We start from the raw sequence: 23,233 nt of genomic DNA, 5'->3' as shown, positions 1-23,233 counted from the left end.
GGGGAGGCAATTTTGATCATTATAGAGATTGTTAAGAAGCATTTTAATAGTATTTTAAGCTTACCTTTCAATTTTACGTGTTACACGCTGCTCAGGGATCACGTCAGCTCAGTATGTCGTGAGTGGATTCAGCATTGACTTATCTGATTACCTGACAGCTGCAAAAGTTATATAAAAGCTCCCATCTCACAGCTGTTCACTTTCCAAGCTCAGAAACTGTTGCTTACTGCATTTGGAAGACAGATTGCGCTTTACGCAGCTTGCAAGTGTTTGGAGCCAACTCTCTATCCAGTGCCACCTCATTGGAACAACATCACTCAGCATTGACAGGTTTGCTTCTGTCATCTCACCTTCACCTGCCATCTATTACATCAGAATGGGTATGGTTTACACTCTCTTACGTTGGTGCTCAGAATCCCACCACGATGAGCCCCAACACCAGCAGAACCAGGCATACCAGCAGCACCAACACCAACCTTCTCCGTAATCAACTGATGCTGCACAGGACACAGGGCATCAGTACCCGACCACATTGCTGCCCGGGAGGCCAGGGATTGTCTCACCATAGCAAGATTTACTTCACTTGACGCTGTACACCCTGGCTGCCACATGATGCACCAGGTTGGCACCACCCCACACCAACAACATAAACCATCCCTACAATGCCCAAGCCATTCCTTTCACACTCATCGCCATTGCAGAGGGTACTGTTATGTTTCATCATTCACTGCAACTCACTAAGCCACTTCCAAAGGTGCACACAAATCTGTCCAAGAACGCAAAGTGTTGAAAATAAAGATTTCAATGTTTGACAGCACATTTACAGAAACTTCACATGAACATTGTCTAAAACACCCAGTGCCTACCCTTGTGTGTTGTTACTTGGTATGATTGGACTCGGATGAGAGTGAGTGTGAGGGGTGGCTAGTGAGATGGGGAAGTGATAATGTAGATAGAGGGGGATGGGTGGAGGTGCAAGGTAAGTTGGTGTGAGTAAGGATGTGCAGGAGTAGGGTAGGGAAGGCAGAGTGATGGGGATGTGATGAGTGGCACAGCAGGATGAGGTTGAGTGTGGCTTTGCAGGAACGTTTCGTGATCTACTGGAATCATTGAAAGGTTTGCGCCACTGCAGCCTTGTCCTGCTAATGACATCCCTGCTTGTGTCCTCTGTACAATATGCAACCAGGCTGCGTTGATTTCCTGGGGAGGTCTCTTCCACCCATTGGAAAGGAAGAGGAACTCCCTGTGTGTGGTGACTCCCTCCATAAGCATATAGAGGGAGTCATAGGAGAGCCTGGGTGCATCCGTGCACCTCTGTGCAGTGCTTGTCAGTATTTGCAGCACCTCAGTGCTGTAGAACACTGACAGCAGAACTGTCAAAATCAATTTGCGCATGGTCCCTTTAAGGAAACCGGCTGATGACACGTCATCAAATGACATCATCAGACCCACTTCCTTCAATTGGCCGGCAAATGTGCTGGGCGGGCTTAACAAGCCCCATCAACAGAAAGCCATTTCACAGAGCCGGAGGGAGCCAGCAGCGAGGTCGCATCCCGCCACCGACCCTGGCCTCCCCGGACCCACCTCGGTAGGCGAAATCGCGGCCAAAAAAGTGACTGTTACTGAAAATTAGCAAAACTTTACCAGCTGGATGTTTTTAATAAATGAACTCTCCCACCTCTAGAGTTGCCAACCCAGATTTTCCTCCATTGTACCCCCTGACATCAAGTGGTGGCAGCGGAGAAGGGAAAATGAGGCACGGATGCTGACCACGGGATCCCTGCCCCTGAAAAATGTTGTCAGAAATGTCCTTACCACCCGCCACCCCCGCCCCCAGCAGGAATCTCAGCTGCCTGACGGTCAAGGGTGGATTGAGATAGGGAAACCAGCCAATTTCCCTGCCTTCCGCCGTACTGCCAACCCAGAGTAAGAACAGAAGAGGAACGGTGGAACTGAAGGTGGCAGAGCTACTGAAAGAGAGAGAAGACCTTGTTCTGGCCACCTCTTCTGCTCCTTCAGATGAGACGTTAAACCGAGTCCCCGTCTGCCCTCTCAGGTGGACATAAAAGATCCATTATTGGCATTATTTCGAAGAAGAGCAGGGGGAGTTCTCCTTGGTGTCCTGGGGCCAATATTTATCCCTCAGTCAACATCACTAAAACAGATGATCTGGTCGTTATCACATTGCTGTTTGTGGGAGCTTGCTGTGCGCAGATTGGCTGCCGCGTTTCCTACATTACAGCAGTGACTCCACTTCAAAAAGTACTTCATTGGCTGTAAAGCGCTTTGGGACATCCTGAGGTCATGAAAGGTGCTATAGAAATGCATGTCTTTTTTATTTGCACACAGGGCTTAGATGCTTTGCCGGTTAAAATTTTTGTTTAAATCCTCAAAGGGCTTCTGCCCTTTTTAATGTTCTCACTTTCCTCTTTGGGTATGTTACTGGTTGGCTGCAGCCCACCCTGCTTTGTTTAATGAGGTCCAACCAGAAAGAAAGGAAGACTTGCATTTCTATAGCGCCTTTCACGACCACAGGACGTCCCAAAGCGCTTTACAGCCAATGAAGTACTTTTGAAGGGTTGTCACTGTTGTGATGTTTAGCTAGTTCTGAAGAATAACAGTCCACTAGCAGTATGATTTATTTTGTGGGGGGCGGGGGGCAGGGCAAAGGGAAAGGTGAAAATAACTATTTAATGGTAGCAGAATACGGCTAATCCTTTCAATAAAGTATTTGTTAAAGTAGTATATTGACAAGTGGAAGCCAAGCGCAGGCAGCGCAAGGAGCGCACGTCAACCCAAGCACCCCACCCACCCGCCCCTTCAACCACCGTCTGCCCCACCTGTGACAGAGACTGTAGGTCCCGCATTGGACTCATCAGTCACCCGAGAACTCATTTTTAATGTGGAAGCAAGTCATCCTTGGTTCCCGAGGGATTGCCTAAGGAGTAAGAAGAAGATTGACTGGATCAAGATTTCCCATTTGAGTATGGGTTAAATCATATTCTTTAGGAACTGATATTGTACCAAATGTTATAACAATTTGGAGAGATGATTTACTGAAGCACCAGAGTTATTTTTTTTAATTCAACAGATGCAGCTTTTGTTAATTGTGATCAGTCTGCAATAAATCATAGCATGTAAATACAATGTAGCCACGGTGAATATTTGCACAGCTTTAGAAAGGTTTCCTCCCGTAAAGCAATGATTAGATGAACATCATCGCCTTCTGAACGTTTGGCCCACGCTTGAAGGCGGTGACGGGGATTCAAAACAAATCTACGGAAACATTATTTCAGTGAGCGAATGCTAAATCGATGGAACAGGCTCCCGAGGGAGCACAGTGTTGATTCATTCAAGTGGGCATTAGGTTTATTTCCAAAAAATAATATTTTGGGATATGTATGAGTAATTTGAGGCATGGCATATGGTAAGCGTAACATGCTCGGGAGGAAAAAGGTGACTTTGGACCTAATGGTTCCCAAAGCTCTCCACCACTGGGGGTTTTCCTCACCTCATGTCTGGGTCTGTTGTAGACTCATTGATAAAGATTGATTGCTGTGATTAGCTGGCAACTCCATTATCATTGTATCATGCGACTGCCAGGATGGTAAAAGGCGAACTAGGTCCTTTATCGTCTATTAATTCCTATTTTCTATGTTCCTATGTTAACGTACTATAAAATCTTCACGTTTCACCATTCTGCACTTGCATGCAATGTTTTATTTTAAAACTGCCCATGTCACAGCAACAACAACAACTTGTATTTATATAGCGCCTTTAATGTAGTAACGATGCGGGAGCGTGAAGAGAAGCCGTTACAGGTGATTCTCTGGTTATGATTAGATAGATAAGAATGGAACCAGGCGAGTGCAGTCGCACCCAGCTGGACGACAGTGGAGAGGCGTTGGAGAAGGATGGAGTGGTCAACCTTACTGAGAATTTTAGGACTGAAATGAGGAGGAATTTCTTCACCCAGAGAGTGGTGAACCTGTGGAATTTTCTGCCACAGAGGGCGGTGGAGGCCAGTTCATTAAATATATTCAAGAAAGAGTTGGATATATTTCTTGAGGCTAAAGGGATCAAGGGATATGGGGAGAAGGCAGGGACAGGGTACTGAAATTGGATGATCAGCCATGATCTCATTGAATGGCGGAGCAGGCTCGAGGGGCCGGATGGCCTACTCCTGCTCCTATCTTCTATGTTTCTATGTGACAAAAGTAAATTTTCCTCTATATGATCCCTAGCCAGAGCTTTATACAACTGTAGCGTAACTTCTACCCTATTTGTATTCCAGTCCCCACTAGCTTTTACCTTACTGAGAATTTTAGATTTTTGTGCTCGAGTGTCTGAAGTGGGGCTCGAGCCCTCTCGACCCGCTGGCTCAGACCAAGGCTTCTTCTTATCGTGTCCACGGACAGTCTATACATAGCCCAGCCAGAACTGGACACATTTTTGCGCCTTGTTGTTGGATTCGGCAAGATCTGCAACAGTGCAGGGTTCCTCTAACGATGGGCATTGCAGGAGGTGTTGCATAGTCTGTGCCTCAGTTCCACATTCACAAGTTCTCGGGCTGGTTGAATATCCCCATTTGCTTAGGGACACCTTTGAGCAACCTAAGTCTGTTAAGGCACTTCCAGATTGCCCAGTTGCAATTAGCTCCTGGGGGAAGGCTTTCATCAGGTAAAATTTCCATCACTGGGGGTTGTTCGAGACTGGCGAGCCGGTCTTTCCACAAGGCGATGCGGGCTTCAGATGAGGTTGATTGTAATGGAACAACACTGTTCATGAAGCTCTTCCTTGACTTTAGGCGGCTGGGTGTAGGTGACCAAGGCAATTGGGTCAGAGCAGCCTGGGGGGAGGCCCCGCCCCCAGCCTAGCGTCAGCCCTACCCGGATGCGCATGCTCAGTACCTCCCAGCGCACTTCAGGCCAGCCCGGCTACGCATGCTCAGTACCTCCCTGAGCGCTTCAGGCCAGCCCGGCTGCGCATGCTCGGTACCCTCTGACCACGTGGTGTGAGGTGGACGCCGCCGCGCAGGCGCAGTGCCGAGCGAACGCAACATGGAGTCGCGTGTGGTACCGAGCGACTTGTACCCGCAGATTTACAGCTTCTTGCTGCAAAATAAGTTCCAAAAAGCCGCCAAGGCGTTCCTGAAGCAGTCCAACGTGGTAAGCTGCCGGTTTTTTAAAATTATATATACAAATTTTCCCCTCACGATTCGGCGGCGGGGTGAGGGGGGAGAAAGCAGCGCATCACATGAGGCCTCCGGCCGGGTGGCCTGGCGAAGCGCGGTGGGTGCGCGCGCGCAGGAATGGAACACCCGCCGCCCAACGTTCCATTCCCTGTTCGCGTGTCCCCCCCCGGGGAACGTTCCAATCCCTGTCCGCGTGTCCCCCCGGGGGACGTTCCAATCCCTGTCCGCGTGTCCCCCCGGGGAACGTTCTAATCCCGGGGGACGTTCCATTCCCTGTCCGCGTGTCCACCCGGGGAACGTTCCAACCTCCCTTGGCCTATGCAAAGGAAAAATCCCCATCTCTGCACGTGCTGGTTGCCTCAATAGTTCTAACTTATTGAAGCAATGCTTTAAAACAATGGCTCCTAATGAAACGACTCATGGATAAAAGTACCCACATGTAGTAAGCGATGCACCCCGCCCCACATACACATCTGCTTTGGAATCAGTCTGCTCATTCTTAAAACTGCAGGCACTGTCTGCATTACATTATTTTTGCAAGTTATGAGGAGGAACCCGATCGGGTGGGATCATGCAGATGAGGGATGGAGGCTTGGCAGGTGTAGTTGTAGGAGAAGTAAGACTAAGCTTCAGAACACCAGCTTGAGGTGGGGCACAAAAGGATGAGATTGTGACACGCGCCCTTGTTATGAGCGCAGATGTGCAAGAGTCACTGGGTTCAAGGAAAGAAGGGCAGGTGGCAGGCTAGGCAACCTGAAGTCTGACACGTCATGAATGGCATAAGTAAAAAGAGACTGGCATTTATATAGCGCCTTTCACAGCCTCTGGCCGTCCCAAAACACTTTACAGCCAATGAAGTACTTTTTGAAGTGTAGTCATTGTTGTAATGTGGGAAACGCAGCAGCCAATTTGCGCACAGCAAGCTCCCACAGACAGCAATGTGATAATGACCAGATAATCTGTTTTAGTGATGTTGATTGAGGGATAAATATTGGCCCCAGGACACCGGGGAGAACTCCCCTGCTCCTCTTCGAAATAGTGGCCGTGGGATCTTTTACGTCCACCTGAGAGAGCAGATGGGGCCTCGGTTTAACGTCTCATCCGAAAGACGGCACCTCCGACAGCGCAGCGCTCCCTCAGCACTGCACCAACGTGTCGGCCTAGATTTTTGTGCTCCAGTCTCTGGAGCGAGACTTGAACCCACAATCTCTGACTCAGAGGCGAGGGTGCCACCCACTGAGCTACAGCTGACGAGTAGGAGGGTCCACGGGAGTGAGGGGGGGTTACAGTAATGGGAGCCACGACCAAGATTCAGGCAGTTTGGGCGACGGGAACAGTGGCCGAACTTCAACTTCGGCAGGGGTGTAAAGCGGATCGAGCGCCTGTTACACGTCCCATTTTGTTCGGCTATACGTTGGATGATCCTGGTCCCAACTGAATAATTGCAAAACATGCGCTCCAATCGACTAATTCGCGCGGCTCCAAAACGCTGGGGTTGATTTGAACTCCGGGTGGGCAGCGGGCAGAACGCCCTCGGGGGTGTTTTATCCGTTTTGTTGGACTGAGGGAGCGCTGCACTGTCTTTCGAATGAGACGTTAAACCGAGGCTCTGTCTGCCCCCTCAGGTGGGCGTAAAAGATTCCATGGCAAAATTCAGAGAAGAGCAGGGGAGTTCTCCCCGGTGTCCTGGCCAATACTTAACCCTCAACCAACGCTTAAAACCGATCATATGGTTGTTTATTTCATTGCTGTTTGTGGGAGCTTGCTGTGCGCAACTTGGCTGCTGCGTTATCTATATTACACTTCAAAAGTGCTTCATTGGCTGTAAAGTGCTTTGGGACATCCTAAGGTCGTGAAAGGCGCTATATAAATGCAAGTCTTTCTTTATTATGATGGCGCCAGTCAGCTACACGCCCCGGTCCTGCTGCAACAGGAGGCTGTGCTGACTGGCAGCTAAGGAGGTCCAGGGGAGCACCAATCACAAGCGGGGTTGGGGAATAGAAAGAAAGAGAGACTTGCATTTCTATAGTCACCTTTCACGACCACCGGACGTCTCAAAGCGCTTTACAGCCAATGAAGTACTTCTGAAGTGTAGTCACTGTTGTAATGTGGGAAACGTGGCAGCCAATTTGCGCACAGCAAGCTCCCGCAAACAGCAATGTAATAGTGGCCCGATAATCTGTTTTAGTGATGTCGGTTGAGGAATAACTATTGGCCCCAAGACACCGGGGATAATTCCCCTGCTCTTCATCGAAATAGTGGCCGTGGGCTCTTTTACGTCCACCTGAGAGAGCAGACGAGGCCTCGGTTTAACATCTCATCCGAAAGACGGCACCTCCGACAGTGCAGCACTCCCTCAGCGCTGCACTGGGAGTGTCAGCCTAGCTTTACGTGCTCAAGTCTCTGGAGTGGGACTCGAACCCACAACCTTCTGACTTGGAGGCGAGGGTGCTGCCCACTGAGCCACGGATGAGACACAATAGGCCAAATACTAAAATCTCTGGTAACTTCTACAACCATCTGAACTTATTTTAAGCCATCTAACGTGTTGGCATTTAAAGTGTTCACCTAATTGGTTGATAAATTGCTACTGTGGCTTAACCTTTAACGGAAATAATTGGGATCCTTGGCGTTATCTCGAAGATATAATAGGTGTTTCAGAACACTTCACGTTCGTTTTCTGCGTGGCTTTGATTTTCTTTCATGCCTCACCTTTCATGTTTACTTTTGGACTGTATTTTACTTTCCCTCCTTAAAAAAAAAAAAAAAAACTCCTCTTAGCTGAAAATGAACAATTTATAACGTCATTCCGGAGACAGGTAAAGTCGTTGCATTGTTTTCAAGCTCAGCCCATGCGATGAAGTCATCGTGTGTTATAATTGCGAAGAGCTGGAAGCAGACAGTTTGTTACTGAGGTTAACTAAGAGCCTAATTTTTGGAACTTGTATGGTTCTGACATGGACTGATCTGGAAATTGCTCCCCATCAGCAGATGAATTAGTTTAAGGCTGTCGAGTCTCTGCACGGCAACTTTTCTCTGCGTTGAGATTTCTTTTACAAAATCACAATGCTGGCAATGTTAGATTTAACGCACACTACCTCATAAAACTCACTGGAGTTGTTAGGAAGTATCGTAGATGTGATGTGAAGCCTTTGGCTGGTGTGCTTTTCCCTGTTTTTTATGTAGATTTTAAAGTTGAAATCTGTTTATTTAGGTTTTTATTTCTGTTTGTGTTTGTAGAAAGTTCCAGATCTGAAGTCGCCATCTCTTGTGGACATCTTTGACTTCTGGGTGAAGTAAGTTCTGAATGCTGGTTTTCCGTTTGCTTCTGGGTTCAAACCCCGCTCTCGGACTTGAGGGCCCAACCTGGGCTGAGACAGCAGTGTGTCGCAATGCGGCATTGTCGGAGGCATCGCCCTTTGGATGAGCTGCCAGTCTTGGCTTCCGCCTGCCTGTTAGAGTGAATGGCGTAGATCCCATTGTGCTATAGAAACATAGAAGATAGGAGCAGGAGTAGGCCATTCGGCCCCTCGAGCCTGTTCCGCCGTTTAATGAGATCATGGCTGATCATCCAAATTCAGTACCCTGTCCCTGCTTTCTCCCCATATCCCTTGATCCCTTTAGCCTGAACAAATATATCTAACTCCTTCTTGAATATATTTAATGAATTGGCCTCAATTGCCTTGTGTGGTAGAGAATTCCACAGGTTCACCACTCTCTGGGTGAAGAAATTCCTCCTCATTTCTGTCCTAAATAGCTTACCCCTTATCCTTAGACTGTGACCCCTGGTTCTGGACTCTTCCCGCCATCGGGAACATCCTTCCTGCATCTAGTCTGTCTAGTCCTGTTAGAATTTTATATGTTTCAATGAGATCCCCTCTCATTCTTCTAAACTCCAGCGAGTATAAGCCCAATCGACCCAATCTCTCCTCGTACGTCATTCCTGCCATCCCAGGTATCAGTCTGGTGAATCTTCGCTGCACTCCCTCCATGGCAAGAACATCCTATTCAAAGAGTAACAGTCTGTCCCAGCCAACTCTTCATTGCATCTTGTAGATTCTCGCTATTTGCAAAATGACAGGCAAGCTTGCCTTCATAAGTCACTGCACTTCACAGTAATTCACTGTGTGAAATGCTTTACGGTATTTCAGAAATGCGATACGGTGGTGTCATCTTCTGACATTCATGGGCCTGTACAGGCTTTTTTTTTTAATGATCTGGACATAACACGAAGAAACTGCTTTAAAAACCGATAACTACATAAGCAATAACCTGCCATGCACAATGCAACCGTTAATTTGCTACTTCTGGTGCATTTGATGAGCTAGAAAGTCATCGTATCCTCCGTGTTACTGCTATGCCCAAGCTTCCACATGTTGAATTGGGGGCGGGGGGAGAATGTAAATCCTGCTCTCGTATAGCAATACATCTACCATGAAAATTAATTGAAATGTGAGCAATGTTGCAGTTGAAATAAATAGTAAATTTGCCTGGGTAAATTTTGTGAGGGTTTTTTCCGGCAGAAAGTACATTTGACGGGTGCACAATCGGAGAGTCGGGCATTGAAGTCAGCGTCTCGAATCCACAGGGCTCTTGACTCCCTGGTACAGAAAACCCTTTTTTTTTTATACGGGGCCGGCGTGGTGCCGGTTGATCAAAAAGTCCGGATTACAGAGAGGTATACTTACTAAGGTACGAGAGCCCCATACACGGCCACCGATCCAGGAACCCCGGTTACACGGCCACAGATCCAGGAACCCCGGTTACGCGGCCACAGATCCAGGAACCCCGGTTACACGGCCACAGATCCAGGAATCCCGGTTACACGGCCACAGATCCAGGAACCCCGGTTACACGGCCACAGATCCAGGAACCCCGGTTACACGGCCACAGATCCAGGAACCCCGGTTACACGGCCACAGATCCAGGAACCCCGGTTACACGGCCACGGATCTAGGAACCCCGGTTACACGGCCACGGATCCAGGAACCCCGGTTACGCGGCCACTAATATGAAGTAAAAACTTACCTGAACCTACTCCTGAATTTTGCCGGTTAATTGAGATTTCCGGTTATGTAGGTGCCGGTAAAAAGAGAGTTTCCTGTATACGTTTTAATTGCTGGAAAATTAGGGAGTTTTGCGCCCCTCGCAACATACACCCTGTGCTGTCAACAGTGGAAATGTTCGGTCATCAGTGTTGTGTACACAGGGTTGTTAACCGGTTTTGTTGAATTTTTTTTTATCACCACAGGTCACCCGAAGCGGCAAAGAAACGAAAGGCTCTACTCAATGGTCCTCCTGCAAAAAAGGTCAAGAAAGCTGAATCCTCCAGTAGCTCTGACAGCTCCGACAGTTCTGATGAAGAAAGCACCGTAAAGAAACCAGGTACAGCAAAAGACGCCGAGCTTTTCATTTTTCAGTAAAAGCACTGAGCAAAATTAGCTTTATGGTTAAACTATCGCGAGTGCACGTTCCAGCAGGGGTCGTTCGATAATGAGCTTCTGTTACCTATCCCGTCCCTTCTGCGCAGCCCCCCTCCAAGCCCAATTATAGCTCTCCTTCCACTTTCCTGGGTAAGATCGGTTATCTGAACCTGGGGGGAGTTTCCTAGTCTGTGTGGCTCAGTACTGCCCTGGATGGCACAGTTAGATTTTTTTTTTTTTAAAGACTTGCATTTCTATAGACCTTTCACGACCACCGGACGTCCCAAAGTGCTTTACAGCCAATGAAGTACTTTTCAAGTGTAGTCACTGTTGTAATGTAGGAAATGCGGTAGCCAGTTTACGCACAGCAAACTCCCACACACAGCAATGTGATAATGACCAGATAATCTGTTTTAGTGATGTTGATTGAGGGATAAATATTAGCCCCAGGACACCAGGGAGAACTCCCCTGCCCTTCAAAATAGTGTCATATGACCTTCCACCTGAAAGGGCAGACGGGGTTTCGGCTTAACGTCTCATCCGAAAGACGGCACCTCCGACAGTGCAGTGCTCCCGCAGTACTGCACTGGGAGTGTCAGCCTAGATTATGCGCTCAGGTCTCCGGGGTGGGACTTGAACCCGCAACCTTCTGACTCCCGAGGCGAGGGTGCTGCCCACTGAGCCACAGCTGACCTTACCGAGGAATTCCAGCGTTTCCATCTGCAACTGTGTACAAAAAAAAAGTGACATTTACACATTCAGGTCATGCTGCGTTTAGGCTGGCATTGCAGTGCATTGTTGGAGGTTGCCGTTCTCTCGATGCGACACCTAAATGTCTGATTGTTCAGGTAGGTGTTAAAGATGCTGTGGCATTAATGGAAGAGCAATGAGTTCCCCCACTGCCCTGGCCAGCAGTCTTCCCTTAAGCAACTGGCTGTTCAATTTACGATTCAATTTGCTGCTTGTGGGATACGGCCGGTGAATAATGTTTTGCAGGCAGCCAAGTGTCACTGCAGTCCTAATTCATTGTACAAAGCTCTCTCTACTCTTTTTGCCATAAGACGCTAGATAGGTATATATTTTCTAGACTGTCAAAAGTATTTCAAAATGGTGCATAATGGGGCAAATTATAGGAGCTGGAGGGTAAGTAATGGCCAGAAATTTGGGTCGGGGGCTTCCCGCGGGTGCAAGCCCCCGACCTGCACTTATCTAGCGCGCCAGCCGTTGAGCTGTGGGCCCGCATGGGATTCCGATCCTGGGCCTCCTCCAACTGCCGGCGCGCAGTGCTTGCGTATCCCAGGGGCGCAGTTAGTTGGAAGCGTCCCCTGGGATCACGTGGGCCAATGGTAGCAGGGAATGCTTCATTCATAAGTTTGACAGGAAGAGCTGTCAAACCTATAAATACTATAAGCCCCAAAACATCACTAAATCTTCAAATAAATTTTTTTTTAAATCACATTTTTAAAATAACTATAAATTACATGAAATAACTATTTTAAACAATTTAAATTTTTGAAAAAATGAATTACATTTTCTAACGGGGCTAAAAATAAACTTACATTTAAAGTATTTAAAAATAATAAACCTATGGAAAAAATGTTTTAATTTTAATTAATTCACCACTTACCTTGTTAAAAGCTGGCCTTGCGCCTGCTTTATAAAAGTGTAATTGCTGGAGACTTAACCTCCTGGAAAAACCTGCAAAAAAACCAGAAGTTCCAGGCGTACACGCTGCCTCTCCGGCACACACGTTCGACCTGTGAACCCCTTCTTTCAGGAGAACGGAAGTTCTGGTTACCCGCACGTGCGCAGTGCATGCACGAAACCGGCACTTTCATTGGGCCTACGCGTGAGTACCCAGCGCGTACTCACCCGTGGGGACCCGAATTTCTGGGCCAGTACGTTGACTTAATCCATGTTTCCGGTAATTTAAGTATTCTGCTTAGAGTTAACTCATCTCAGCGGGGGTAGTGACAGTGAGCGCAATAATTGACTGCAGCGATAGGATGAGAATTGAGAAATCACTGAGTGGAGGCTTTCAGTTGAGGATAGGATCTGACGTGGCTGTGACATGCACAGTGATTCCTGCCAACAGTGTGTCTGCTCACTTGTAAATAAATGGGAGCCGGGCCACGTTCCCTCTAAGCTGCACAGCCCGGGACCGGCTTTTCCGATGGGAAATTTTGTGCATGCGCGAAACTTTAAGTTGGCCGCGCAGTCCGTTAAAGGGGAGACATTGGACCTGGACGAGGTACTGGAGAGCAACCAGCACCTGTGGAACTGTTCCCCCAGCAAGGAGTCAAAACCTTCGGGTGGGAGAGGAAGTAATGTGGGTCGCTATTTAATTACTTAAGGCATACACAACTTACATAAGATGTTGCTAGATGAATTTTCCCCCCTCCTATTACAAGTGGTAGTTACACCAGTAAAGCACAAATTACTTTTCAGTAAATCATTGCCGCTCTGTTTGGCCGCCGCTAGTGATGCTGTTTATTATCCTTCCAGTGAGCAAGCCGCCGACTCCTGTAATAACCAAACCTGCAGTTAAAAAAGCTGCTCCAAAGAAGGAAAGCAGCAGCGAAGATTCGAGTTCGTCGGATTCAGAGGATGAAAAGAAACCCGCAAAGGTGAGAACGATTAGATCGTGCTTATTACAGGAAACTCTTTGGTATCCGGCACCGACGGGACCAGCGTGCTGCCGGTTGATCAAAAATTCCGGATGACGGAGAGGGTTATCTACCGAGGCTATTTTTAACAAACAAAAATTAAAAAATCAAGAAATGTGCAGTATAATTGGGTACTCACCTACAGAATGTTGTGTTAAATGGATGGTGGAAGATGCTTGATTAAGTACAGTACTGCCAGTTGAGGGTAATGCAATGCAATGACTACCAGCAGCGTGGGAGACGCACAGTATCCCTGTAAAATGGTGGATCAGAAGAGACTCCCGGCAGCGCGGGAGAGTCAGACTCCTGTTACAGGGGTATTGAGGTGTTCCGACTCCCGACAGCGCCAAGAAGCCGAGTAGTGGCAGTTTGGAGAACTACCCCCACTGACTAACTCGGCCACCGCGGGAGACTCGGACTCGGCAACATTGCCGGTTATTGAGGTGTTGTTTTCGGAGAATTTTGCCGGTTAATAGAGAATTCCGGATATTTAGGTGCCGTTTAAACGAGAGTTTCCTGTATGTGACAGATTCCCAGTCTTTTGGTCAGAGATGGCAGTACCTCCAATGAGCCATGGGGTAAACCTCATGATTAGATGGGCCCACCCATTCGATCTTCTTATATGTTCAGTGCCACAAGTAGCATATGACTTGCACGAAGGTTCACCAGATTGATTCCTGGGATGAGAGGCTGTCCTATGAGGAGTGATTGAATAGATTGGGCCTATACTCTCTGGAGTTTAGAAGAATGAGAGGTGATCTCATTGAAACATATAAGATTCTGTGGGGGATTGACAGGGTAGATGTTGAGAGGTTGTTTCCCCTGGCTGGAGAGTCTGGAACTAGGGGACATAGTCTCAGGATAAGGGGTCGGTCATTTAGGACTGAGATAAGGAGGAATTTCTTCACTCGGGGTTGTGAATCTTTGGAATTCCCTAAGGGATGTGGCTGCTGAATCATTGAGTATATTCAAGGCTGAGATAGATAGATTTTTGGACTCTAGGGGAATCAAGGGATCTGGGGATCAGGCGGGAAAGTGGAGCTGAGGTCGAAGATCAGCCATGATCTTGTTGAGCAGGCTCGAGGGGCCGTATGGCCGACTCCTGCTCCTAATCCTTATGTTCTTCTGCTATTCGACTGTAAGGGGCATTCCTACCTCCTGGTCCTGGCTCATCTGATCACATTACGCCCAGCACAGGTCACTGGGTTCTTGTTCTTGGATATCGGTGACACAGGCAAGGGAGCATTTAGTGGCTGTCTGTTTAAGTCAACTTAAATCCTTCCTGATTTTAAAAAAAGGTTATTAGTGTGAACAATTAGAAGGCTATGTTAATAAGATGAAGTAAGGTGGGAGGAGGCTCGTGTGGAGCATAAACACCGGCATTGATCTATTGGGCCGAAGGGCCTGTTTCTGTGCTGTAAACTCTATGTAACAGTTATTATGCAGCATCTTGTTGAAAATGGGTGTATTTCTGACATTTATTTTCCCTGTTTTTAGGGCGGGGGGGCAAACATTCTGACTAATGTACTGATTCATTTATTGGATATATTTCTTAAGGCTAAAGGGATCAAGGGATATGGGGAGAAGGCAGGGGCAGGGTACTGGATTTGGATGATCAGCCATGATCTCATTGAATGGCGGAGCAGGCTCGAGGGGCCGAATGGCCTACTCCTGCTCCTGTCTTCTATGTTAACCCCCGAGTCCTCACATTTACTATTTTAGTGTCTGTTAAATGTGAAGGCAAAGCTTAAGAGTAAATTGTCTCTGGCACATTCCCCTCAATTTAGTTTCTTTTCAACTTCTTGTCATAATTACTCCGAGGGATTTGTTGGCATTCAGTTCTTGTGGACATTTCTTAACTTCTCGGTTCGGTACAGAGAATTCTTTTCAGCTTTATCTCTCTTGCACCTCCCCACTCCCAATAGAAGGTCGCCTCTGCTAAAAGTCCAGCTCCTGCAACGAAAGCACTTCCAGTCAGCAAGCCAGCTGCCAGAAAGAAAGACGCAAGCTCCAGCAGTGAGGATTCGGACAGCTCGGAGGACGAGAAACCTGCTGCAAAAGCTCCTGTGAAACCAGGTAGAAGCAACGCTCGATTGTTACTGTTACTGAGTTGGGCATTTCTAACAAGTGGAGGGGTTGCCTTATGAGGAAAGGTTTAGCAGGTTGGGCCTATACTCATTGGAGTTTAGAAGAATGAGAGGTGATCTTATTGAAACATATAAGATTCTGAGGGGGCTCGACAGGGTAGATGCAGAGAGGATGTTTCCCCTGGTGGGGGAATCTAGAACTAAGGGGTATAATTTCAGATTAAGGGAGCAAGCTTTTAAATCGGAAATGAGGAGGAATTTTTTTCTCTGAGGATCGTGAGTCTTTGGAATTCTCTTCCCCAGAGAGCTGCGGAGGCGGAGTCAGTGAATATATTTAAGGTGGAGATAGACAGATTTTTGAACGATAAGGGAGTCAAGGGTTATGGGGAGCGGGCAGGGAAGTGGAGTTGAGGCCAAGATCAGATCAGCCATGATCTTATTGAATGGCGGAGCAGGCTCGAGGGGCCGAATGGCCGACTCCTGCTCCTACGTCTTATGTAAGTGGAGGGATAAGGCAGTCACTAAGTCGTTGGGACCGAGTCAAGTTACACGTGTGAATAACCAGTGAAATGGACCATGATGTACCGAGTAGTGATTTACTCATACAAGTGACAACTTTTTACTGCACTTTGTGAATTGTAGCTCTTTCCTAAAGAATTGTGTGCTGTTTTCAGCTTTAAAAACAGTCAATCAAGCAGCGGAGGACAGTAGCGATGATGATTCCAGTGACGATTCTAGTGACTCCGACTCTACAAAGAAGCCACCTGCACAGAAGCCACCTGCACAAGTAAATAGTTTTGTATTGGTCATAATGACCTGTGGCATTGATTACCCTCTGTTTAGGGCGTAAAGTGTAATGCTTTAAACAAGACTGATTTCCGGTATACACGTTGTCTCTTGCTTGTGCCCGCTTCCCCTCATTTCCTTGCCCTCCTCTTTCCCCCATTATGTAGGCTTACAAGCTGGTTCGAGGCAGATGTAAGGAAAGTCAGCTTATACTCACAGAAAGCATGTTACAGGAAACACTTTTTTTTATCCGGGACTGGTGTGGTGCCGGTTGATCAAAAAGTCCGGATTACAGAGAGGTATACTTACTAAGGTACGAGAGCCCCGTACACAGCCACAGATCCAGGAACCCTGGTTACACGGCCGCAGATCCAGGAACCCCGGTTACACGGCCACAGATCCAGGAACCCCGGTTACACAGCCACAGACCCAGGACCCCCGGTTACACGGCCACTAATATGAAGTAAAACTTAACCTGAACCTACTCCTGAATTTTGCCGGTTAAGAGAGATTTCCGGTTATTTAGGTGCCAGTAAAAAGAGAGTTTCCTGTATTATAATTTCAGTATTATATAATTAATCTTTTGCATATGGTGCACACCTCTTAATTTTTTTTAATTCTTGGGATGTAAGCGGCCCCACATTTATTGCCCATCGCTAATTACTCTGAGAAGATCATAGAATCATACAACACAGAAGGAAGCGATTCGGTCCATCTGAGAGAGCTATCCAATTAGTCCCACACCCCTGCACTCTTCCAGCCAATTCCCTTTTGAAAGTTACCAATGAATCTGCTTCCAGCAGCACCTTAAATCTGTGCCCTTCTGGTTACTGACACTCCTGCCAGTGGAAACGGTTTCTCCCGATCTACTCTTATCAAAACCCCTCATCATTTTGGAACACCTCGATTGAATTGCCCCATGACCGTCTCTGCTCTAAGGAACAACCCCAGCTTCTCTAGTCTCTCCGCATAACCGAAGTCCCTCATTTCTGGTGCCATTCTGGTAAATCTCCTCTGCACCCTCTCCAAGGCCTTGACATCCTTCCTGAAATGTGGTGCCCAGAATTGGACACAAAATACTTCCGCTGAGGCCCAACCAGTGATTTATAAAGGTTTATCGTAACGTCTACAAAGATGGCGGGGGGATGGTGGGTTGCTGACTGCCCCTCCTGCAATGGTGTTAGCTATGGGATTCCAGGATTCGGTGCCGATGAAGGAACAGTCATTACAGGAAACTTTTTTTTACCCGGGACCGGCGTGGTGCCGGTTTATCAAAAAGTCCGGATTACAGAGAGGCATAGTTAAAAGGTACGAGAGCTCCGTACACAGCAACAAATCCAGGCTTCCCTGTTGCTTAGCAACAGGTGCAAGAAGCCCGGCCACAGACCAAGCGTCCCTGTTGCTTAGCAACAAGTGCAGGAACCCCGATTACACGGCCACAGATCCAGGAACGGCCACTAATATGAAGTAAAACTTGCCTGAACCTGCTCCTGAATTTTGCCGGTTAAGAGAGGTTTCCGGTTATTTAGGTGCCGGTAAATCGAGAGTTTCCTGTATATGTTCAGGTCAGAGTGGTGTGCAGCTTGGAGGTTGATGGCGCCCTTGTGGCTTTGCTGCCCTTGTTCTCCTTGCGAGGCTTGGGGGGTGGGCGGAGGACTCTGTTGAATTGTTGCACCTGCTTGGTGAGCAGTGCTACAGGAGAACTGGTATTCTGCAAATCTTTCCGAGTTACGGGCACTTGAGATCTTTCTGAGAGAGAGCTGATAAATTTTCTCATTGCGTCGTGCAGAAAGTAACGCCCAAGAAAGCTGTGCCAGCCAAGTCTCCAGCAGCGGCAAAAGCGAAGAGTGCAAAAGCTGCGACCCCAGCTAAAGCAGCAGCAGCGGCAGCCAGTGCGAAGAAGAGCTCAAGCAGTGAAGAGTCTGACAGCTCGGATGATGAGGCACCTGCTGTAAAGACAAAAGCAAAACCAGGTGAGGAGGAGTGCTGCAGTACAAGAATAAAAAGTGGGCTGTTTCCTTAGTGTAATTACTGCATTTGTAAAACTAGAGGGCTGCACCTGGAACCGGCATGGGTGATTAGAACAAATAAACAGAAGTTCTGGTATTCCAGTAGACCGTTGTTTTTTGTATTATGTGCAGATACCAGATTAAGCCGTGTTTATATGGTGAGCTGTAATTTATGATGTATGGAGGAACTGTCCTGTGCATGGAAGTTGGTTGAGGACAAGCTCGGACCTAGCGGGGTGAGTCATGTCCCCCATCCCCACCGTTTCCCTTCACGGTCGAATCATCTGCCAGAACTTGCTGAAGAATAAGCACTCGGATAGACGTCGGAGGGCACCCTGCAGGAATTGATCGTCTTCAGAAGGGGAGAAAACTGGCCCCAAAAAACATTGACTAGTGTTTTGATTTTTTTTTGGTGCTCCTTTCCCTATTAGGTAGCTACAGCGCAGTACCACCTCCCGCACAGCAGAATAAGAAGGCGCCAGCGGTCAAGAAGGCACGAGCGATCATGAAGGCGGCAGCAACGGCTGCGGGCATGAAGGCGCCAGTGGTAGCTACTGCTAAAAAGGAGAGCAGTGACTCGTCGGACGACAGCTCAGACAGCAGTACTGAAGAGGCACCCATGAAACCTGCCAGTAAGTGTCGGGCTAGATCAGTAAGCTGTAAAGATTGTCGGTTTTGCTTGTTGGCATGCAATTCGATAAATTACAGCCGTCTCTTAAGTTTCGGAGATTATTGTTCGGCCTGTTAAATGCCCCTCTGTCAAATCCCGTCTCTTTAAAAATTGGAGTGAAATTTTACTGATTCTCTTTCTGGGTGCTGTTAATTGCTGTCAGGAAGTGGGACTATGCTTGTTCTCCGAATGTGGGTGGCCCTGGCAAGGCTGTCCATCCTGAGTTGGCCTGAGAAGCTGGTGGTGGGCCACCTTCTTGGGATTAATTGTTTTTTGCAACTTATCCGATTGTTAAGCTACTTCAGAGGACACAGGCTCAACCATATAGCGTGGGACTGGAGTCACGTGCGTGGCAGGCAGTGTTCCCCGTGAGGTGCGTGGCCGCACGCAGGCTGCTCGCAAGCTGCTGCCGCTGGAGGACACCACGCAGCAAATTTAAAGGGACCGCATCCAAGAGAAAAAAATTGGAGTGAACATTGTGGCAGATTCCTTTCCCTGAAGGGCATTTGGTTTTTATGACAAGCCAGCAGTTTTTGTGGTCACTTTTACTGGTGCCAGCATATCAATTACCAGATGTATTAAATGCAGTTTCACAGCGTGCTATGCTAGTTCACTACCTTGGATCACTATGCTAATGTACCCTGACATATAGAACATGAGGTTTAAGAATACCTTGCTTGCCCTCTGACTATCCACTGGCTTTTTATTAAACAGCAAAAATAGCACCAGCAAAACCTGCTCGTGCACCACCTACGAAACCTGCTGCAGCCAAGAAAGCAGCTTCCAGCTCCGACAGTGACTCTGGTAAGAAACACTGTTATATTAGTCAGATAACCGAGCTGTGTATTCGAGTCGGGTGGTTGGCGGGGGGGGGGGGACGAGGAGACGCGAGTCATTTTCATTTCTGTCCTGCAAATTGTCGTTTAGATTAAATCTGCTGCGCCCACTCGAATGTGAAACGTTATTTATTCGTGTCCCTAAGTGTTGGGGTTTATGCGTAATGTATGCTACGACCTCAGGACAAACCCAGGTGGGAGTTGGAACCATTTGTTTTTCTTTTGAGTCACGAAGCCGTCGTAAAAGGTTGGAAGTGTAGTCAAATGATTTAATCCTGTGCTTTTCCATCTTTTTGGGGGATCCTGCAAATATTGATGCGGTTCATTCCCTAATTTTGGATTGGTGGTATCAGCTTCTCAAAGAGCTATCATACAGAAGTGTATTTTAAAAAATTAATTCACGGTGACCGGAATCCCAGTTTGAAAACCTTTTGGGTTTAATGGTGGGTAGGATCGTTTTAATGTGTTTTCTCTTCGCTGCTTCAGTTGTTGTCCCCCTAAGGAAAGTCTGTATAATCGACTGCAGAAAGAGTGAAGTGGTGTAAATCTGCCCTGTTGTTGCTTGATCATTCTGTGTGTTATTTCTTGCCCTGTGGTTTAATTGACTATGTTTAAAATATGCAGATTCCAAGGTATAGTTTGTTGTATTCTCTAGCCCCATCACCGACGCATTCTGCATTGCCCAATTCTTTGGATTGGGAGGCAATGCGGAGTGGGGATAGTGGCGGTAAACCCAGATTTATCCCGCGTGTAGATTCCCACGCCGATGAGGAGAAACTTGTCCCAACAGCTGGGAGCTGGCAGTGTGCGCTCCGGCGTAATCCGCTCCAAAGAGAGGAGTCTGGTTCATCCCAGCTGACTTTCCGCCAAGTTTGTATTGTGCTTCCTCTGCCCACAGACTGTCGAGGCCAATCGTGTATGGTCAAAGTAACCCAAACCGTGTTTAGAACAGTGTTCGCCCAAATATAAATACACAAATAATTTCAGACCTGCTGTGGCTTTTTAAGTGGTAATTCCTTCGTCCGTCCACTTTCATGGGCCGTGCAATTCTTATTTTTAAAGAAACATTTGTAGGTGTCAGACTGGACTCAGTGGTAACACTCTCGTCCTTGAGTCAGAAGGTTGTGGGTTTACGCTCTACTCCGAGAGTCCTGAGCATATAATTTGGGCTGACACTCCAGTGCTGTCTTTCGGATTGGGATCTTGTTTCTCATCTCGTTGCTGTGATGGGGATTTTGCTGTGGCCAAAATGGTGGGTGTGTGCCAACATACAAGTCTTTGTTGCTTCGAGAGTAAGGTGGCTTAATAATTATGTCTGTAACATTCACAGATTCTGAAAGTTCTGACGACGAGCCCAAAGCAAAGGTTACGGCGAAAGCCGCGTCAAAACCGGCCGCGAAGTCCGCACCGAAACCGGCCGCAAAGTCCGCACCGAAACCAGCCGCAAAATCCACACCGAAACCAACCGCAAAGTCCACACCGAAACCAGCCGCAAAGCCTCCGGCCCAAGCAAAAAAAGCAGAGAGCAGCTCGGAATCGGACAGCTCCAGTGATTCTGATGACGAGAGCAAGGCTGTGCCGGCCAAAAAACCAGCTGCCAAAGCAGCTGTAAAACCAGGGAAGCAAAGTACCCCAGCGGCCAAGGCTGCTGCTGCTGAAGAAAGCAGTTCAGATTCCGATGACTCCTCCAGCAGCGAGGAGGAAGCGAAACCTGCAGCAAAGGCGCAGACCCCTGCGAAAGGAAAATCCCCGGCCGTGGCCGCGAAAGCCAAATCGCCGGCGGTGCCGGTGAAAGGGAAATCGCCGGCGGTGACTGCGAAAGCCAAATCCCCGGCGGTGACGGGAAAAGGAAAAGCGCCGGCGGTGACGAAAAAAACTGAAACCAGCAGTTCTGAAGAAACTTCAAGCGACGACGAGCCGAAACTGAAAACTCCAGTTGCCCAAGTGAAAAAGGCAAAGGCCGCTCCGCCTCCACGGGCTGCGAACCCCGCAGCCAAGAAAGCCAAAAGCAGCAGCAGCAGCTCGGACAGTTCAGAGTCAGAAGAGGAGAAGGCAAAAGGAAAATTGGCTGCACCCAATAATGTGAGAACGCCCACCTTGGTATCTGCCAAGAAGACAGCAGAGAGCAGCTCTGAAGATAGCTCCTCTGAAGAGGATAAGAAAAAGAATACCAAGTCTGTAAATGGTGAGTTTTACATGAGTCACTTTATAAAAAATAAAAATTAATTGGGAAACTTGGGTGAACTTGAAAGGTCCACGCTTGAAAAGAGATGAGATAGGTCAAGAAGCGGTGATTGGGAGAGGCCAAAGTTAGGGTTTAAAAGTCTGTTTGGCCTCCACATCTCCTGGTAAATTCTTACTATTGATTGATAGCATCAAGTTAAAAAGTGAAACACTTGCCCGGGGTGGTTTTGAGCAGTTATCTAAGAGGCCTTGCTTGATTTGTCCATCTTCTCTTCAGTGCGTGTTTCTCGGCTTCTGAAAGATGCCCAAACCCAGTGAACATGAGCAGCGGCCAGTGCTGTGAATGTAAGATACAAAGGACAACGGGGTAAACTGGGGTAAAAACAGAAAATGCTGGAGGTACTCAGCAGGTCAGGCAGCATCTGTGAAGAGAGCAACAGAGTTAACGTTTCAGGTCGATGACGAAAGGTCATCGACCTGCCACGTTAACTCTGTTTCTCTCTTCACAGAGACTGCCTGACCTGCTGAGTATCTCCAGCATTTTCTGTTTTTATTTCAGATTTCCAGCATCTGCAGTATTTTCTTTTTGTATTAGGGTAAACTGGGGGCTAGTTTATCTTGTTTTGGGAAATGTCATGTTTCTTTATTCTCGGTAGTCTCCACTTTCGTTTTCTCAGCTCGTGCAGTGGTTGCTCGCAGTCCTTCGCGGGCCTTATTCAAAAGCCATTCTTCATATCTGAGCTTGGACAGCGAGTACCTGAATATTCGACTGTGGTAGGCAGTACATCTCTTCCTTGCCCGCAGGGTAGCATACAGGAGCTAAAGTTGCTGCTCTTCTCTCCGTTTCCCCTGCCCCCCCATAAGCCACTTTGATTCAGTTGACTTTTTCAAACGAGCAACATTTGAAGCTCGCATGTATGAACATAAGAAATAGGAGCTGGAGTCGGCCATTCAGCCCCTCGAGCCTGCTCTGCCGTTCAATAAGATCATGGCCGATCTTCTACCTCAACTCCACTTTCCTGCACTATCCCTTGATTCCCTTAATATTCAAAAATCTCTCGGCCTCTGTCTTGAATATACTCAACGACTGAGCCTCCACAGCCCTCTGGGGTAGAGAATTCCAAAGATTCACCACCCTCGGAGTGAAGAAATTTCTCCTCATCTCAGTCCTAAATGGCCGACCCCTTATTCTGAGATGGTGTCCCCTGGTTCTAGACTCCCCAGCCAGGGGGAAACATCCTCCCTGCATTGACCCTGTCAAGTCCTGTATGAATTTTGTTTCAATGAGATCACCTCTCATTCTTCTAAACTCTCGAGAATATAGGCCTAGTCTACTCAATTTCTCCTCATAGGACAATCCCCCCCCAATCCCAGGAAC

At 47.7% G+C, this 23,233-nt stretch overlaps 1 protein-coding gene across 3 annotated transcripts in view; it reads left to right on the top strand.

The window, feature by feature from the left end:
- Positions 1-4,989: 4,989 nt before the first annotated feature.
- Positions 4,990-23,233, top strand: part of nolc1 (nucleolar and coiled-body phosphoprotein 1) — a 32,367-nt gene continuing 14,123 nt past the window's right edge. Inside the window, exons 1-10 of one of the 3 annotated variants that reach the window (XM_085970574.1) lie at positions 4,990-5,168; positions 8,435-8,490; positions 10,446-10,579; positions 13,123-13,244; positions 15,212-15,359; positions 16,045-16,157; positions 17,946-18,129; positions 18,597-18,797; positions 19,550-19,639; positions 21,002-21,856. In XM_085970574.1, coding sequence (XP_085826700.1) covers positions 5,061-5,168; positions 8,435-8,490; positions 10,446-10,579; positions 13,123-13,244; positions 15,212-15,359; positions 16,045-16,157; positions 17,946-18,129; positions 18,597-18,797; positions 19,550-19,639; positions 21,002-21,856 — 2,011 coding nt within the window. In that variant the 5' untranslated portion in view covers positions 4,990-5,060. Of the gene's footprint in view, positions 5,169-8,434; positions 8,491-10,445; positions 10,580-13,122; positions 13,245-15,208; positions 15,360-16,044; positions 16,158-17,945; positions 18,130-18,596; positions 18,798-19,549; positions 19,640-21,001; positions 21,857-23,233 lie in introns of all 3 variants that reach the window. The other 2 variants (XM_085970575.1, XM_085970573.1) reach the window with 2 other exon arrangements.

This window comes from Somniosus microcephalus, chromosome 29 (assembly GCF_052327205.1).
Source record: "Somniosus microcephalus isolate GS21.2 chromosome 29, FLI_Smic_1.0, whole genome shotgun sequence".
NCBI classification, from domain to species: domain Eukaryota; kingdom Metazoa; phylum Chordata; class Chondrichthyes; order Squaliformes; family Somniosidae; genus Somniosus; species Somniosus microcephalus.
The sequence above is the reverse complement of the archived record's forward strand: the minus strand, read 5'-3'. Positions and strand labels throughout refer to the sequence as shown.